The 18,527-nt window shown below is 40.9% G+C and overlaps 2 protein-coding genes across 2 annotated transcripts; one reads left to right on the top strand and one right to left on the bottom strand.

Annotated features, from left to right (window-relative positions):
* Positions 1–130: 130 nt before the first annotated feature.
* Positions 131–1,438, top strand: grem1a (gremlin 1a, DAN family BMP antagonist). The gene is made up of 2 exons (XM_028605933.1): positions 131–208; positions 383–1,438. The coding sequence occupies exon 2, from the start codon at positions 388–390 to the stop codon at positions 928–930; it is 543 nt and encodes a 180-aa protein (XP_028461734.1). The 5' UTR covers positions 131–208; positions 383–387; the 3' UTR covers positions 931–1,438.
* Positions 1,439–1,646: 208 nt separating this feature from the next.
* Positions 1,647–18,184, bottom strand: fmn1 (formin 1). Its single transcript, XM_028604640.1, has 17 exons — positions 16,691–18,184; positions 16,450–16,558; positions 14,298–14,359; positions 13,154–13,908; positions 12,421–12,562; positions 11,637–11,724; positions 10,654–10,715; positions 10,471–10,559; positions 10,208–10,337; positions 9,627–9,773; positions 9,072–9,131; positions 7,989–8,109; positions 5,028–5,120; positions 3,526–3,577; positions 2,602–2,751; positions 2,245–2,326; positions 1,647–1,939 (listed from the first exon to the last, which is right to left on the bottom strand). The coding sequence occupies exons 1-17, from the start codon at positions 18,182–18,184 to the stop codon at positions 1,895–1,897; spliced, it is 3,681 nt and encodes a 1,226-aa protein (XP_028460441.1). The 3' UTR covers positions 1,647–1,894.
* Between the last annotated feature and the right edge of the window lie 343 nt (positions 18,185–18,527).

The following is an 18,527-nucleotide window of genomic DNA, read 5'->3' as shown; positions in this document are numbered from 1 at the left end:
GAGTTGGATTTTTTTTCTTCTTCCTTTCAGGCAGATAGTGAGGATCAGGGTTTGGGGGCGTGTTCTGCTGAAGCTCAAAACAGTTTAGAAAACCCCTCAGTGTGCCATTCATTAAGCCACTACAGAGGAGGAAAGACTTGAAGTAGAAACACATGCTGTAAACTGTCTGACTGGATAACGTTTTCTCGTGGGGAACCTAAATAAACAGGTAACTCAATTTAGTAACTGCTGATTTTATTTGTTAATGTGCAGTCCTCAATTGTCATGTTTTCTTGTTTATTTGGTGCGTAATGCGCGCGTAAAAGCAGTGCTTAAAACCCTCTCAAATAAATGCGTAAAATTCTCTCTACCAATGACTGACTTTTGTATTTTTCTCCTTCAGCTTCAATGATGAAGACACAGTCAGTGCTGATCTCTGCAGCAGTTTTGGCACTGCTGCTCTGCCCGCTTAGGAGCACCGATGCTGCCACCTTTCAAGGCGCGTTCCCACACCCAAACAAATACAACCCAAACGAATCGGATAGATGTCAACAACCCGCCCTCAGTGGACTAATTTCCCGCGGGATGGGGTCTGTAACCCCAACCGACGAAGTGCTAGAGTCCAGTCAGGAGGCGCTGCACGTCACGGAGCGGCGCTACCTGCGGCTGGACTGGTGCAAGACGCAGCCGCTCAAGCAGACCATCCAAGAGGAGGGCTGCCTGAGCCGCACCATCCTCAACCGGTTTTGCTACGGACAATGCAACTCCTTTTACATCCCGAGGCACAATTACCAGGACGGAGACTCCTTTCAGTCCTGCTCTGCCTGCAAACCCAAAACCTTCAGCACCATCACTTACACCCTCGTCTGCCCGGGTCAGACACCCAGCACCAGGAGGAAACGGATCCAGCGCGTAAAGCAGTGTCGCTGCACAACAATAGATACGGATTAGACGCAAACTGACACATCCAGGTTGATGATAGCCTATCCGCTTCCATTGGAGGAAAAGTGCTGCTTTGCAAAAAAAACAAAACAAACGGAAAGCGTATTTTGTTTAAAGGACACATGGGAATAAAGTGGGAATAGGAAGGTGAGGAACTTGCCTGAGCTCTTTTTAATCATTATTGGAGAGATGACACTTTGAGCTGCAATTATTAATCCATCACGCTGTCCGAATATCTCGTCAATTATCAGTCATTGCTTCCACAAAGTCATTTTTTGTGTGTGTTAACAGATGTGGAGGATTTTAGATGCAGGGACTTTCCCAGCGTTTAGGGTTTAGTTAAGTTAACTGATAATCTAAAAAATAAGTGTTTAAGCTTTAGGTAGGTTTGTTTGTTGCAGACATGCAGGCTAATGGATCTTCAGAATACAAGTGTAAGGACACTTCTTCAAATGACTGGGATGGTTGTATTTTTTTCCACTGTGTGGGATGTTTTTTTATTACAACCTGCACTGCTAAAGGCCACTTCATTTTATGACTGTGTATAATATGTGCATTATGTATTGTAAATTTGCTTGTGAATAAAACAAGCTATAAAATCACATATTTTCAGATCGGTGATTTTATTTGTAGAAAACAATGTTCTAGGAGGATTAAAGAAGTAGAAATCAATGCAAATAATTTGCCTAGAAAGTTCAATATAAGAATAAAATTACAGAGCTAGAGTTTATAATATGAAATTCTAAATATTGCACATTTATTACATATTTAGGTAGCAAATTATATAAAAAGTCAGTGAATAATGAATGCGAGTTCTACATTGTCAAGTAAAAGTAAGTTTTTTTTTTTTTTTTTTTTTTTAAATCCATAGAGTTAATCTTGTGTTAACTAATAAACAGTTGGTTTGTTATCGTTGTCCACATCTAGCGGGATGAACACGATGTATCGGTCTTGTATACCTCCTTTCGTAAGTCTATGTTGAAGACATGTTGGCTTCTTTCTGACGCAGTCTCTCTTTCTGTTGGGAGTAAATCATGATCAGTGTTATCGATCACTGCACATTCAGGGGACACAATTCAGTCAAAGCAGAACGACAGAGAAGCCTTTTATGATATAAAGTGTTTTGTAATAAGTGCTGTCTGTTTTAGGTAATACTTTCTATGGAGACAGAAAAAGAGCAGAGTATATCTGTGAATGTGCATGTATTTATTTGCATTACATGTTCAAGTTCATGTTCACCTGGTTTAGAAAATGTGTGTTTTTGGAGGAAAATCTCTTTGGCTCTTCAGTGTATGGACTCTACTGTACTGAATCCTGTCTTACCAGGCTGTTGGGGTTGATCTTTCTGGTCTCCACCTTCTTCTCCGCTGTGATTCTCTTCACTGACAGCTGAGCCTCTTTTAATCTGCAGAAACAACGCGTCAAGTTCTTTGGCATGTGTATGAAAAATTAAGTTCTTTACAGTATAAATTCAATGTATGAGCCAGAAAAGTGGTCCAAGTGCAGGTATACTTAAACCATTTAGTGGCAGACCTTTTTTAGACAAATAAATAAATGCTACATAAAATAAAGCCAGTGTCAATACAAGTTCAGTCAAATCAAAAAAGAAAAAAGACACAATAAAAATCCAGCTTTTTACAAACAGTGGTGGTTCTAGAGATGCACGGGGTTATCTGATACCTCTCGTTAGAGATGGTCTTGTTCTCTCTCTTCCACCTGGCCTTGAAGTCGGAACAAAACTCAAACCAGAGCATCAAGAGATGACCGGGGGTCACCTCCTTCTCTCCCGATTTGGGCTTCAGTCCAAAGTACAGAACCAAGTCCTGAAAACTGAACAGCAAGTTTAAAAAAAGAGAGCGAAAGCAGATTAAAAACACTAAACCAAGATGTAGGTGCAATTTGTTTCTCATCTTGAATCAGATGGTTTCAGTTTAACATTATGTTGCTAAAGCAATCTTACTGGCAGAGTTCCATAGCAGTTTAACGGTAGATAATAGATCACACCCAATACAGGTAGGCCTATACGGTTATATGAACCCTGCTACAACACGACTGGTACCATCTGTCATTTCAGCCAGAGACTGACTGTAATGGAGTAGCGGCACCTTCTACCATGAAAAAAACAGAAGAGACTTCTAAACCAAAAACTACACAACTGGATATCCAGCAGGAATGTATTTGGAAATTAAGGAGAAATGAATAACATCAACCACCAAAATTACAGGTTTCCCTGATGTTAGCATGTAGCAGTGGAATGACTGTTACGGGGCAATGCAGCAAAATCGCCGATAAAGGCTTCTAAACCAAAAACTACCAAAAGGTTCGAAGAGGAATGTGATCCAAAATTGGCAAATTGGAATTAACAACAGTGGAAACAAAGGTTGCAAATTACAGGTTTCGACGCCTGCGCAGTTTGCATGTGTTGACGTCGTATTCATAGATGCTACCTGCTTTGGTTTGTCAAATCTGGACAAAATATTTTTTTCTTCTGAGCGTAGAAACATTTTTGTAGCTGCTTGATATTTGTGACACGGAATTGAACCACCAAATTCAGATAAAGGCCAGTTTGATGCACACAAAGTGAAAACAATTTAATTCTCCAACCTTTTTTGTACAGTCATCAACTGATAGGAAGCTTCTGCATGTTCTTTTCTTGCTGCAAAGAAACAGACGAGGAAATGGTTTAGTTAGAGCCAGATTTCCCTCCAAAAAACAGAATATATTTTTAAACAGTTAATACCATTTTGGTCTCTTTGATTTGAAAGCAAAATAGATCATTTGGCGTCATTTAGACCAATTTATAAAATATTCAAAGTTAGTTTCTTTGTTTGCTACAATTGTGATGTTCGTCTTAAACATCTTATAACATGTTTTATTTTACACCTACTGCATTTTAGAGGAAAAATATGTTCTTCACACATGACACCGGATGACAAGTAAAGGCATGAAAAAAATGACAGAAATCCTGTCAGAAAGCCGCACCCAGTCCAGTTGGTCTATAATGGTTTTACAGTAAGTTCAAAAAGTATTCAGATCCCTTCACTTTTTCACATTTTGTCATGTTGCAGCCTTATGCTAAAATCATTTAAATAAAATTCCCCTCTCATCAATCTACACTCAACATAAGAAAATGAAGAAAGTGAAGGTCTGAATGCGTTCTGAACGGACACATGATACAAGGGACAAAAGATCTGAGCACACTCTCTTTAGTCACTTTAGCTTTGATGTGTCACTTTTCATCACGGGCAGAAAATGTGGTGATATTTGAAACAAGATACACATTTAAAATATAATGCATCTGTGCCATTTCAAATACTGGGAACGGGAAGCTATGTTATGCAGGTCTTCTAGTGATTCATCTTGAGATGGGTCAAAATAAATATCTTACAACAGTGGTTAGTTGGATGAATATTTCCCAGTTGCCGGTGTGTCTCTCAGGCAGGAGTCTCTCAGTCATTGCCAAATCTGTCTGATCCCTATCTGAGTGTCTAGCCTTTATTCTGAATCCATCCTATCTGCTTTAAAAACACACACAGATACCAAAGACACTCTATAGGACGAGGGACAAAGAGATTTAGGTCAGTGACTGACTGTTAGAGACAATGGAATAGTTTAAATGGGGCATATGGGGGGGAAATACATGGGGGGGGAGATTTGACAGGTTCCTAAACTAGACTATTAGACTATTTGCATTGTATATTTAAATATAAAATGACTGTAGCTTCAGTATCTTTGAGCATTAAAATGGTATCAGATGTTCAGAATCCGAATCAGAAAAGGGTTTCTTGCCAAAGTAGCCTAGGTTACACTTACGAGGAATTTGCCTTGGTGGTTTGTTCATACACAAACAAACATATTGACCATCAATATGAAACAAACAATAAATACGGAAACAAATACTGTATATAGAAAATAGCTGTTTAACACAAGAAAAGAAGAAGAAGGAGAACTACGTCTCCAGAAAGTAATCTACCTTATTGATCACAGGAAAATAATGCTGGTCCTAAATCCAACTATAGTCGTGTGTCGGTATAGACACGTTTGTTTTATTTTTAAAAGTGACACTCTGGTTTGCAGCTGCACCATATACGACCGCAACTACTTACCGCTGAGAACAAAAGCCTCCATCTTGTCTTTAAACGGCTGCAGGTTTTTTCCAGGAGAATCAGAGCAAACCTTCTGTACATCTTTTTCGCATCCTGATAATGAAAAAGGAACAAGAGAACAGTTCAGGAAAAGGGGGGAAAATACACTTAACCTGCCTTTTTAAGTTTCCTAAATTTGGTTTCAGAAAAGGCAAAGTGTAGCTGTGGAGGAAAGGAAAAACCATTGTATGCGTTACTGTTGTTGAGTTTAGCTTTCTTTGGGCATAATGCTTTTTCCTTTTTGCAGTTCTAAGTTCTGATTTGTTTGCTTCAGCGTCCCCACCAGTGACCACAACAGTGAGTTTATTTGGGAAATGGAACTATCTTATGCTAATATATAAGATTTTAATTTATAAATCACTTGCTTTTTTTGTTGCAGCTTTAATCCATAACAAAAGTGTGATAGAGAGGAGAGATAGTTCTGGGTTGCAGCGCTGTGGAGATAGGTCTGGCAAAGTGAGACTAGTTGTCAGTTAAAACTAGCTCCACCTGTGCCCCAGCAGGAGGTTATCAGCACAGCTTCCTCTTTAGATATGTCTTGTTCAGATGTACCCAGAGATGGCGACTGCAAACTCTCTCTCTCTCTCTCTCTCTCTCTCTCTCTCTCTCTCTTTTCCTCTGCCAGTCTGTGGCTCCATGTTGCTCTGCGTCCAATCAGTGGATCAGAGGAGCCAGTCTGCGGAGCCAGTCATAATAGAGGCTGCAGAAGGAGCTGAGCCCCTGCACCCCCCACCACCACCCCGACCCTGACGCTCGATCAACATCTCCCAGATAAGATTACAAAAGAATACTGTTTTCATTCGGGATTTGTGTAAACTTTGGAGGCGGGTATCTCCCTCTCCTTTCTTTCTTTCTTTTGTCTGCCTTTTGTGTTCGACAGATGTTTGCTTATTCCAGACCGAAGAGGGTTATAGACCCTCACATAAACAGAGCCGGCTGATGAGGAGTGTGGTGCTTTCAGATGTGAGACTGAAGCAGTGATTTGGTTTCACAGTGAGAAGATTTTACGGTTTTGATGATTATACGTTTATTTCAGTCACCTCCGAAATCACAGCAATGTCATAGAAAGGAAACCAAACACAGGCTACAGTACGTTAGAGTAAGCAGAAAGTCTCCAGGAAGGAAACATTCAAATAGCATAAATGTGCCCAGACACTTGCTTCACAAGTGTAAAAATAAAGAAAGCTATTTCCATATTTGGTCACAATATGGACACAGTAGAAAAAGTAGGTGCATCACCAAAGTTAGTAGGATTCATCCTCTGGGGATCGTGAATGTCTGCACAATATTTCTGCACAATATATCACGATAATCCATCTGATAGTTGTTGAGATATTAAGATCTGGACCAAACAACCGACAGACCTTACCTTAACATTTCCATGCATAGAGCCATGGCTTATTTATGTTATGTGTGTGCCAATAACTATTGACAGCAAGCGATTATTGACTAGCCTAGAAATCTAGACACAACCTAGCGGCAGCAAATGTAATGTGGGTCTGGCTTGTCAGGCTAATATAAGTTTTTAAAAAAATGTATTGCTTTTTTTTTCTAATGCTGTGTGAAGAGCACAACAAAATTCTACTGACCTCCATTGTATTTGGGCTGGAGGACTAAATCTCAAAACCTGGACAAATAAAGCTAAATCTGCATCTCTAGATACATGTAAGTGAGAAAACATGTTTTCTCTAGTAATTGAGATTAACATTTACAGTGAATAAGCTCTTTTTAACGCAATATAGTCTTTGGATCATTTCCTTAAACAGTCAACATGGATGACTGAAGAGAAACTAATCTCCCTGTAGCTTTGTTGGGAAACATTTCATACCAACCAAACAGAAAACACAGGGAGAGTGAAAAACGACAGAAACCAGGCATGAGGGCGGTTCAAACAGGCAGAACAAAAGGAAACCTGCGGCGGGCGATCCAGATTGCACGGCGGTTTGGGTAGACAGGCCAATAAGACAAAGTTGTGTTGAAAGGTAAAGAAAGCTATCTTCGGCACACATCTGGGGGCCACACTGGAGCCCAGGTGATACAGCCAAGCAGGTTAAGGATCTGTGCATCTCTGCAGAGGCCCGTGCAAAGATGCTACAGATACTGAAGGTCTGGAGATTACATAAGTGGAAAGCTATGGTCTCCCTGCGCCGGCGACAGGGGCACAAAGGCACAACGATGGGAGATCTGATGGGCAGGAGGATTAGAAGCTGGATCTGAAAGGCGCCAGGCCTGTATCAGCAGAAAGACTCCTGCTAGTCTCTGAATACACGCACAGTGAAATGCAGGCAAAAACACATGCTACTGTATACATAGGGATACAACAATGCACTCACTCACAATCATACACATGTAAGAGTAAGCATTGTCCTCAACGTGACTTTAACTGGCTGGCATGCTGAATGGCGTCATAAGGGCACACTTAGACAGAGAAGAGAACAGGCTAGAAGGATAAGAGAGACGAGAGGAAATCTTTTGTTCTGGGGCTTTAGCAAACTCAAGTTTGGTAAAAGAAGCAGGCCTTTAGCCCAAAGTATAAACAGTTACTCAATAGCTGGGGCTGGTGATGGGAAACCAGGGTGGTGTGTTGTGGGGGGAGGGGTGTCTGAGGAAAAATGATGCCAGACTGGGCCGAGGTTTGGTCTGTGGGAACCTCTCGAAATCAGAGTGATAGAGTTACACAGCCTGGCGGAGATTTTCAAACAAAAACACACAACAAAATGACCACAAGGCGAGACTATTCCGGTCACCCAGTCACGCTGAAGCTCAAAGTATGTTTTGTGGATTACCATCTTATATTATGAACCGAGAGGAGGAGGAGGTGGAGGAGGAGGAGAAGAGTATTGGCATTCATTACTCCAGAGGGTTATTTTTGCAAGAGAGGGAGCTGGAAGAGATAAAGGTTGCACTGGTGACGTTGCATACTTGTCAGATCTCGTCCGAGCTGTCTCAGGTCTCTGTTGAGGTCATCGAACTTGACCTGTGCAGCCAGCAAGACGTCCTGAGGTTCAGGAAGTGGGAAGATACTCTTGTCTGTGCCGGCGTGCTGGTGGAACACAATTAAAACACAGCATTAAAATCAGGAACTGGAAAGAAATTATTTGTATCTTTTGATGCAGGAAACACTAGAAATGTTAGTTTTGATACTACTGTGTCTTCATCAGAGAGAAAATGGGAATATATATATATATATACTGTATATAGATAGATATATACAGGGTGCGATTTATCGGGGGGATGCATGGGATTTCCCCCTTTCTGGTCTATATATCCCTGCCTTTGCTGAATTATTTTTATCCCACCCTTAAAAAGTGATAAACGCTACCATATTTTATTTGCCTAAAATAGAAGTATTTTAAACTAAGTAAAGCACTGTGACGTGAACAGTTTATAGTGCGATAGAAAGATAAAATCCAAACGGCAGTTGCTGGTTGTATTTAGCCGCTACAGAGCTCCGGTACGCCGGCTACCAGCAGCAGTTGTTTAGCTGCCAATAAGTGACTGCGAGCCGGCTACAGGCACCGCCAGCTGACGGCCCTTTTAGGGGCCATGGTGGTGGAGTTTAGCCAGAAAAAGTGAGCGTCATGCGGCGATGACAGTTAAGTTTAGACACCAAAGCGACTGGTTAAGTTTAGAAAAAAGACTGCGGTTCTTGAGGAACGAACGAGCGTTTCCTGGGTGAAAGTAGACTATTCTGTTTGCACCACGAAGTGAACTCCGCTCTCTGGTTTGAAAGTCTTTTATGTTGACACCACGTTGTGCTATTTCATTTTGAGATTATTTTCCATTGAATATTGAAGTGCATAAATAAGTGTTTTGGCACGGCTAGCCAAGTGGCACTATCCATGGTATTGGAAGGGGAATTTAATTCTTGCATGTTTTGTTGTGCATGATCAAAAAACATCCCACCCCTTTGCTTTTTTCACAAATCGCATACATTTCCAGGGTATGTATATCTATATATATAGTCAACCTAGAATAGGTGTGGATAATTGTTTTAAATAATACCTTATCCACATTGTGCAGGTAGTACGACACCACGTAGTCCACCAGGCTGATACGATTGTCCTGAGAAGAAAAGCATCAACAACTGCATCAGTAAAAAGTAGGACCTTAGTGTGCAGGCTGGTAGATCACAGAGCCTTCATTAAAACCATTGCATAAAATATATTATCTCTATAAAGATAATTCAATGCATGCTATTTCAGACTACATGAATGGTGTAAATGGGATCAGTCAGACAGATTTGATATGTGTTTAAGTGAGAAAACAAAACAAGTTTCTGTGAGTTGATAAAAAAAATATGAATGAACTTGAACATTTCTGTTATTATCATGGGGCTTGTTGGATTGCCCTTATGATGGAAAGCATGATAATGATAGGATGTGTTATTTGCTCAATTAATATACATATTTTAATTCAAAGTTCTTTTAACAACGGCCAAATCCCTGACTTCATTGAGTTCTGAAACCAAGACACGGCATAAGACCTTTGCTTGCTCAAGGAATATAGGTGGAGATAAAGTTGCCTCTAATGGAGCCACAACAGTTATGCAGGTCTTACCTTGCTCTTGACATCCTTCAGTTTGGGTAGAATCTCCAGGCCAAAGCCATCGGCCTGACCTCTGGTCCTGTTGCCTCCGTTCATGTAGTTCCCCAGAGCCAACACCAGTCCCATCACCTCCGTCACACCGTCGCTCTCCAGCAGAGCCTCAAAACAGGAAACACACACGGGATCAACTACAGACAGCTGGCACCCTGCTCAGGATGATCCAATGGTGATCAGACAGAGCAAGAAAACACACAAAAAATCCTGTTATATTTGCACCTAAAATACACTGAACATCTTATCATTGAACTTGTGGGACTGCAGATGTAAATTAGCCTAAGGCTAACTCTGGTGCAATGCATCAAATGGTCACATTTATGTTTTAATTGCACATTGTCCCTTACAAATAAAGGAGGAAAAAAATTTAGTTGCTACTTAAAGAGAAATGATCAGTGAAATGCATGTAAACAGCAGACATCTTGAACACTATTTTGATTTTGGGTGGGAAATGGAGATAATTGTAAAAGGTATATATGTCAGTGAATTGATATATAATGAGAAGAAAGGTCATGTGTAGCAGGTGCTTTTGTTCCTACCGTACAGACAGATGAAACTGTGTTGAGCTTGTGTTGGATGGATGCGATCCCATCGATGAAGGCTGACTGGAAGATGATGCAGTGAGCTCTGCCTGCAAACTCTGGGATCTGAGACAGCTCATACAGGAACCTGCACAACCACATCAACAGTAAGAGGACACACACACACACACACACACACACACACACACACACACAAGTGTACACACAATCAATTACTAGTGCAGTCTCTAAACATTTCTGTTTGCAGGTGAGATACTGACTGTTCAGGTTTGTCCAGCAGTTTAACTTCCTCTTCCTCTGACGTCTCGTAGTGTTTCTTGATTCTCTCCAGTTCCTCTGGCTGCGCTCTCTGACACATTGACAATTAAATATAAATGAAGGGGTTTATAATCGTATACTTGCACTTGCAGGTAAACCGCAGTAAAGTGTGCTGTAATACCTACATTTTCATACAGTGCTTCAATTGTCTCCACGTCCACCACAGAGTGATCCACTGCCAGGACAGCTGGAAGAGAGAATGTAAAAACAAAAGCACAGATTTCAATGTAATTGAAGATACAGCAGAAAAAAAAAAAAAAAAAAATTAAAGAGGCCAAACGGAGAGCCGCAGTTCTCCAGAGAACATGAACACATCCCTCTCAGTCTGCTGTTTTCTACAAACAGTTTTAGAAGTTTGGGATTAGCAATGCAGATTGCCTCTCTGTAACTGTCTTGCTGACATTGTGGTGAGGGTTTCAGCCTTTAATCCTACTTTAAATTCACCAACAGCTCATATTCAAAGAGAAATACAGGGTAACTTCAGTGTGATGCCGGGGTTCAAGTTAAACAAGGGTGATGTTCCGGGAGCTGCGGCTACCTGAATGTTCACAGATGAAGGCTGCAGGTTCAAGTTCCCAAGACTGGCTGGGAAATACCGCTATAGTTTAATGATTTCCTGTAATCCTCTAGTCTAAGGTGTTCGAAATGACGATGTTTTTTTGATTTCACACACTCGATGTTGATGTGATTCTTATGATAGTCTTTCATGTTTTTATTTTTTATCATTGGAATATGTATGAATATGGAAACATTTAATATAGATTCTAAGATAGCTAAAATAATGGCAATGCTGGCTGTCAGATCCTTTACTTTAGTAAATGCAACAATACTACAATTAAAAAAAAATACTATAAAACATGTCAAAGTAAAAGTACAGTACAAATGAAGTAACTTAACTAAAGTATTATAAAATGTAATTTTACTAAATACAGATTTGTATACCGTGGGGCTGAGGAAAACATAATTTATTCAGCTGTATCTTTTTTAAATAATCAAAACAACAATCAAAATTGTATTTGAGCTGCTCAAGGATAAAATAAGCCTGTATATGAAATCTGAAGTTCTGCGTTATATTACCATATTGCACATGAAGTGCTCCATAACTCACCTTGTTGTATGTCTTTCATCTCCAGGTGGAGGCTAGATATAAGGATGCCCACGGCCTGAGAGCGCTTCCCGTCCAACAGCTTAATGATCTGACATACGCACACACACACACACACACACACACACACACACACACACACACACAAAAACACACACAAAGTTACCATGACCACCTTTACCACTAGAAACCATTAGTGAGTCATTAGTGGAAAGTCTACGGTTAAAAGATAAAACAAAACAAACAAAGGTCACAGCATGACTCACTCTAATTTGTAACCTCAGGTTTGAACAGATGGGATCTTCTTTTGCCTATTTTATTTAATTGTGTTCTATTTTTCATTTTCTCTTAAATGTGTAACACATTCTTATCTCTTATGTTTTGTACTCTACCTTTGTGTTTACGCTAGCAAAATCAGAAAACACAAATGTAATCTAGATGAGGAATTTCAGCCAATCATAAAATCTGAATTTGGGAGGAAACGATTGCACAGACATTAACAGTGGAAAATGATACCTTTAATGTAAAGAGAGTAAATAAATCACAACTGTGTGTTGAATATAAAATGCTTTATTTGACAGACAAAGATAAAAAAAAAACTACCTGTAAACTATGACCAAAAAGCGTTTTTGTATTCATAATTGTGTCTCAATCTAGATTTATAATGCTCTTTATTGAATGATCTGCCATCTGTAGACTTGATTGCATCAACTCCCTCTAGTGGACAAGCGACATAAAGCAAATAATCCCAGAAATTAAAGTGTGCATGATTCATTTTGCATGTTACCTTCCTGGCTTTGGCTTTCTTCTGGTAAGCCTCTGCCAGCGGCTTCCTCTTGGTCTGTGTGGTGGTTTTGGCGAAGAGATCCTCAAACTCGCTGGCGTTTATTATATTTGGTTCCTCTAAAATGTTCCACAGTGTCTTGTTCCTAAGGGAGAGAGGACATCATGTTTAATCAGCATATGTGTTAATCTATTAGACTTTTGTAAGAGTTTAGTGTTGAGTTGCAGCAAAAGATTATTTTCATTATATTGTCGATTACTTGATAATGGTTAATCATCACTTTTGCTTAGAGCCCAAGATGTTTTCTTTTTACTTCAACATCTCAGATTCAAACAATTTACATTTACATTTTTCATTTTATTCGTCTTATTTATTTATCCAATAGCCAGTTTGTGCTATAGTGCTTATTAGGCCCTTTTAAAAAATTTGGATTTCATTAGATTGATTTTAACAGTTGCAGACATCTTTTAATTAAACTGAAAATGACATGACAGTATTAACACAGTGTTTGTTGATTTTGGTTAAAGCTATAATGTGTAGTTTCTGTCGCCCCCATGAGGAATTCTAAGTAATGACAGCAAAACTGTCGACGCGTCCACGTGATACAAGCCTTCTGTGACCTTTGCAGCAACTCATTTGGCAACGGTTTGAATGCAAATGGACGTTCATTAATATCAAACAGTTACACACTAAAGCTTTAAGATCATGTTGTGTATGTTAATCAACGTGAACCTACTTCTTGTCCTGGATCTGGATCCTGGTCCAGTAAAGAGGCTTCATGGGTCGGGAAGGCTGCACTGTCGGTTTCCTGGGAGGTACTTCAACATTGAAGCCCCCAACTGGTGGAGGAGGAGGTGGAGGGGGAGCTAAGCCTGGCATGGATGGAGGAGGAGGAGGTGGAGGGGGTATAAGGCCAGGCATGGATGGAGGAGGAGGTGGCGGGGGCGGAGGGCCATTTGACGGCTGCATGTGGTTTAGGGGGGAAGACGAACAAGGCAGAGGAGGAGGAGGAGGAGGAGGAGGAGGAGGAGGAGGCAGATTGTCTGTTTTGGTGGTCTGAGAAGGAGCAGGTTGTTGTTCTGATGGAGGTTGCATGCTTCCAGGTGGAGGAAGAATTTGGGATGGAGGGTCACAAGATGAGGAAGATAAAGTATCGTCTCTTTGCCCGGCCAGGCTGAGGCTGATAGAAGCCAGGTCCAGCTTTTTGGGGGTCACCTTCTGCTGCTGAGGGCTCGCGTAGGCTCTCCCCACACCTTCTCCATCCTCAGGAGTCTTTACAAATGTTTCCCGGTCGGTCTGGATGCAGACTGTGCGGAAAGATTTGTTTAAAAAGTCGTCTCCCGTTGATACAGCGACATCTTTGCTTTCCCCACGTTTGCGGGTCCCACCCTGGGAGAGTTCGGCCTGCAGCTGGGCCAGAGTGAGCTCCAGACGGGCGACATTGTCCTCGTTCTCCACCCTCAGTCGGGAGAGTTCCTGACCAAAGTCCTCCTGAAAATTATACTGTATTAGTTAAGACTCAGTCCCTATTTTGAGCCTCTTGTGTATCATCATTACAGTCACAGAACTAAACATCCGTTTTTTTTATTCTTTGAGGATTCTGGGAAAACCTTCTAGGTCTCTAAAAGACCACAAGTTGTATCTTTCTCTAATGTAATGATAATTAATACATGACACGCAAAAACTGGAGCTAGTCAAACTTGACATCAATGAGGATGATGGTAGCAATTGTTCTTAAGAACTGTTCAATATTTTTGTACATACATGATTTGCTTTTTTGCAGAGAACTCTTGGCAAGAAAGCAAATAAGCGTATATCCCAAAATGTCGAACAAGTCCTTTACGTATTTGGCTGCAACACCCCACTGTATCCTTACTGACCTGTAACTTTTCCAGCTCTTCTTTACATTCTCTCTTCAGTTGCAGGAGAGCAGCCTGGTGCTCTGAGAAGAAACAGAGCAGAAGAACATTTTACAACAGCTTACAGGACAACAGTTCCTTCTAGTACCACAAACAGATGTTCATTGTTACAGCTGTGGGGCCCGAGAGCGCTTTCTTTATCACACAATGGATACATTCGTGATGTGGCTGTTGACAAGCTGCAGACAAACAAATTATGAGACACTTGAGAACTGTGACTGATTCTGCGTGACGAATCAAATTCAGGTTTTACCGCTGCAGGAGGCTGAGGGGTGTTTGAGGATATTCTGACATTACAGAACTTGACCAGATGATGGCAGTAGAGATTCAAATGTAAGAAAAACAGACAGACCCTGGCACACAGCTCACTGGCCCCTTGGACAAATATTGAATCAAACATGTATCTGCTAATGGATGGACTTCTTGAATGGTCAGTTAGAAAGTGTATTTGCGGGTGTGTACACATGTAGCACATAGTTTTATCCCTGCTAAAATAACCTTTGATAATCCTACTGACTGACCACTTTATTAGGTACACCTGTACAATCTTATCCAATCCAATGCAACAGCTCAGCCATAACGTTACTTTTATGATGTGTTCGGTTTTTGTTGACACTATCGTTGTTGGAGCCATTTTTGCTTTTGTTTTGTGTAGATATTCAAAAGAATATTGCAACATCGTGGTATCCTCTGTAGGCCATAGAAAGTTATAGGACTACAATTCCCAGCTCCATTCAATGAACAGAGACAGATGAGGGGAATTTGAAGCTTAAGATGCCGACAACAAGACACCTGTTCTCAACCATTTAAAGTTGAACATAAAACTCTAGAAAATTCAGTTTGCTTATCATTTTATTTGAGCGATTTGGTTCGGATTATTGTAAAGGCCTATTTTCTTTGTTGAATGTGTGTTGGAACAATCTTGTTTGATTTGGATTAACCACAGAAGCTATCAAGCCAGCCTGCCAACCAGGTCGATGTGAGTAAAGCAGGCTAATAATAAATAATTTGAAAGATAACCTGTTTGAAATGTCTATATCTACAAGGCGTCTTACGGGGCTTTTAGAAAACAAGTAGAAGGGAGCCGCAGGAAACAGTCAAAGAGGAGTATATTTTTAATTTGATGTGCTTTAGCATTGACATCTTAGTGATGGTGTTGTACTGGACTGGAATTTTCTCCCTGGGATAAAAAAAAAGAAAAATACACTTGTTTTATGAATACATTAATAATTTGCTCAAAGGCACCACAGTCTGTGTCACATGTAACCCCAGTGTGCAGTCCAGTAAATCCCTTCACATGCTAAAGGGGCTGGAGTCTTACAGACTGGTTTGCTGTGGACACACACAGGGTGGAGTTGTGTTTACCAAAGCTGTAGAGCGTGATATCACAGAGCAAACACTCCTACTCCCTCTCAAATGAACTATCTGTCATTCAGATCATAGTTTTTAACATAATGCATCTGTGTGGATTTTTATTTTCAGTCTACAAGGGTGGTGATAGATATATATATATATATCATTAATTATTTGTTTGTTGTTTTTTAACCCTCTTTAACACTCATTATCAACTTGAAACTTCATGACTGTTCCTAATGTTTGTGACATTTGGAAATGATGAAGTGTCATTTTAACATGCCATTTTTGGCAGCAGACATATGTTACTTCTGTTTGTGGTCTTACAACTTGCAATACATACTTTTTACACAGTACTTCTCCTCTCAAATTCTAAATAATATGAGGAGTCCATTTGTATTTCTTTACTTACCCAAAGCATGAGTAATGTCACTCGGTAGAATAACACAATTATCTTTTCGGTAAATGACTTTTGGAAAATGAAGGAATATCAATAGCTTATGTAACATAACACATGACACATGTCCTTGCTTAGTGTAGTAAACAATACATTTTTCTCATTTCTGTATTTTGTCACCTTCATCAAACGTGCAAGCTCAGTTTGTAACAAAGGGAAAAATACTTTGAATGAGGCTAGAAGAAAAGAAAACACATTTGAACACATTTTTACACATACAGAAGATGAGTCTGTGTGAGCCAAAACAATAAAGTTGGAAAAGCCCAAGTTTGTATGACAAAAATATGAATGTGTATAGATTACCTGCTTCTGTGTACTTGAGCCCAACCTTTTCCTCCTTAAGTGGTGGCCAGACGGCTTGTAGACGACCAGGAGTTCTTTCCTCTCCCTCTCCTGAGGTGGCTGCTTCTGACTACAAGGGAAAATAGTTTGACAGATTTATAACATAATCAGTTATAAATAGAGCTTCTTTACACACAGGTCAGTATTCCAATTTAAGGCTCTGGTAAAGCTCATTGACGCTTGATTCATACATATTTCGTACTTTGCCATCAGGTGGGTCTTTCTTCTCTGGCGTCTTTTTGGAGGATCTCTCAAAAAGCGCTCTTAGCACATCTTTATCTGCTCTTATCTTCTTCCTCACGGCCTCCAGGTCCACCTTCTCCGCTGGGTCCTTCTTCAAAGGCTTTGGGGTGAAGAAAGCTTTGAAGGCATCGAATGCAGCCTCTGCACTGGACAGAGAAGGTTTTGTGGACTCGTATAAAACATCTTCCTCGGTTTCAAGGTCTTTCCTCGCATCCTTTTGATTTTCTTCAATCTCAATCTCATCCTGGTCTCCCTCAGCCTCCATTTTCTCCCTCTCCTCTTCCTCATCTCCTCTCTTTTCCCTGTTCAGTAAATTGGAGATCTGGTCCAGGAAGCTCCCCTGAACTTTAGCATCCCCTTGCCTCTCTGGGTAGATTTCCCTCCTTGCTCCTTGAGATGAAGGTTTGATCTGGGCCACGGTGTCGTGCTCGGGCCCGACCACCCCCTTCCTCAGGACCCTCAGGCCGCTGAAGAGGGCCGGGAGCGGCTTGTCGGTGGGGGAGCCTGGGGTGAAGGTGGCTCTGGTGAAGGTGGATCCAGGCGGAGGGTTGTTAGCTGCAGATGTTATACAAATATTTGAAGTGCCTTTTGGGCTGGGAGGATGGTGAGGTTGGACGGAGAAGTCTGGAAATGCATCTCTTTTCTCTTCTTCTTCTTCGCTGTCCTCTGCACCTGCCCGCTCCTCTTCATCGTCATCTGTAAAGCAGGAAGGGCCACCGGTCTGCTCCAGTGTGGGTGTTACTATCGGTTCAACCGTTTCCTCAACTGCAGGTCCTGTCCGAGGCGACGCTATCACTACATGTTTGGTTTTAGATCTAGTTTTGGCAGATTCTTCTGGGTCAAAACCCACATCTGAACTGGAAATACTCGTGACATCTTCCCTGAAGTGAACCTTTTCGTAGTCTTTTGTTCCTCTCTGGTCGTTTTCTTCAGTGTCATCCTGCTTGAGGCTGACTGGTGCAACACAATCCCAACCTGTATTTGGTTGCAGAGATTCCTTCAAGGCACATTCATCCAGCGAGTTCTCCGATATGTGACAACCCTCTTTGCTGCAGCTGTTAACTTTGTCACAGTGTCCATCTGGCATCTTATTTTGGTCTTGATTTGTTGCAGCGCTCTGTTTCTCTGAGCCATTCTCAGCGTTCACAGCCACGCTCTGCTGCTCTGTTAGGTTGACATTATTCCTCTCCTCCTCTAGCATGTCTGAGTCACTTCCTGCTTCTCTCCTAGTTATATGTCCAACTGGGTTAGATTTCAACTTCTCTCCTTCATTAGGCAATATAACATGTGATGAAGAGTCTCTACTTTTCTCCACAGCATCTTCAACACTCATATCCCCATTTTTCTTTACATTAAAACTCTGTGATCGCTCCTTGTCGTCTTGCATTATGTACTCATTCTCCTCCTCTGAGAGAGTCCTGAAAAACTTCAGGATGGCTTGTTGCTCCTCCATCGCTCATCAGTCGCTCATAAAAGAAAGTGGTGACGTTATAAAGCTTTCCCCACAACGTCAACATTGTGGTTACCATTTAAACTGTTCATATCTGGACTGAAGTGCAACATGGTGCTGTCTTATGCAGGATAATAAGGTGTTATTGGTTTTCAGGCATCTGTATGGCATGCACTACTTTGTTAAACTGTTTCCAGGATCATGCAACTTCCACTTACTATTAATAATAATGCAAGAAATGTTAAAGTCAAAGTCATATCGCTTCTGAAATTCCGACCTGTTTCTGCTCCAGTTTGTTGAAAAGAAATATATTTATCCTTTCACCGCTACAACAGCTCCTTCATGT

The sequence above is a fragment of the Perca flavescens genome, chromosome 18 (genome assembly GCF_004354835.1).
Source record: "Perca flavescens isolate YP-PL-M2 chromosome 18, PFLA_1.0, whole genome shotgun sequence".
Classification (NCBI taxonomy): Eukaryota; Metazoa; Chordata; class Actinopteri; order Perciformes; family Percidae; genus Perca; species Perca flavescens.
This window is presented reverse-complemented; position numbering and strand designations above follow the sequence as displayed.

Excerpts from the sequence above, each read along its gene's own strand:
- grem1a (XM_028605933.1), top strand. The coding sequence starts at position 388 with ATGATGAAGACACAGTCAGTGCTGATCTCTGCAGCAGTTTTGGCACTG.
- fmn1 (XM_028604640.1), bottom strand. The coding sequence starts at position 18,184 with ATGGAGGAGCAACAAGCCATCCTGAAGTTTTTCAGGACTCTCTCAGAG. Across the intron at positions 13,909-14,297 it reads AAGAGCTGGAAAAGTTACAG|GAGGACTTTGGTCAGGAACT; the intron begins GTCAGTAAGGAT and ends TATAATTTTCAG. Across the intron at positions 9,132-9,626 it reads TGAAGGATGTCAAGAGCAAG|GACAATCGTATCAGCCTGGT; the intron begins GTAAGACCTGCA and ends TTTTCTTCTCAG.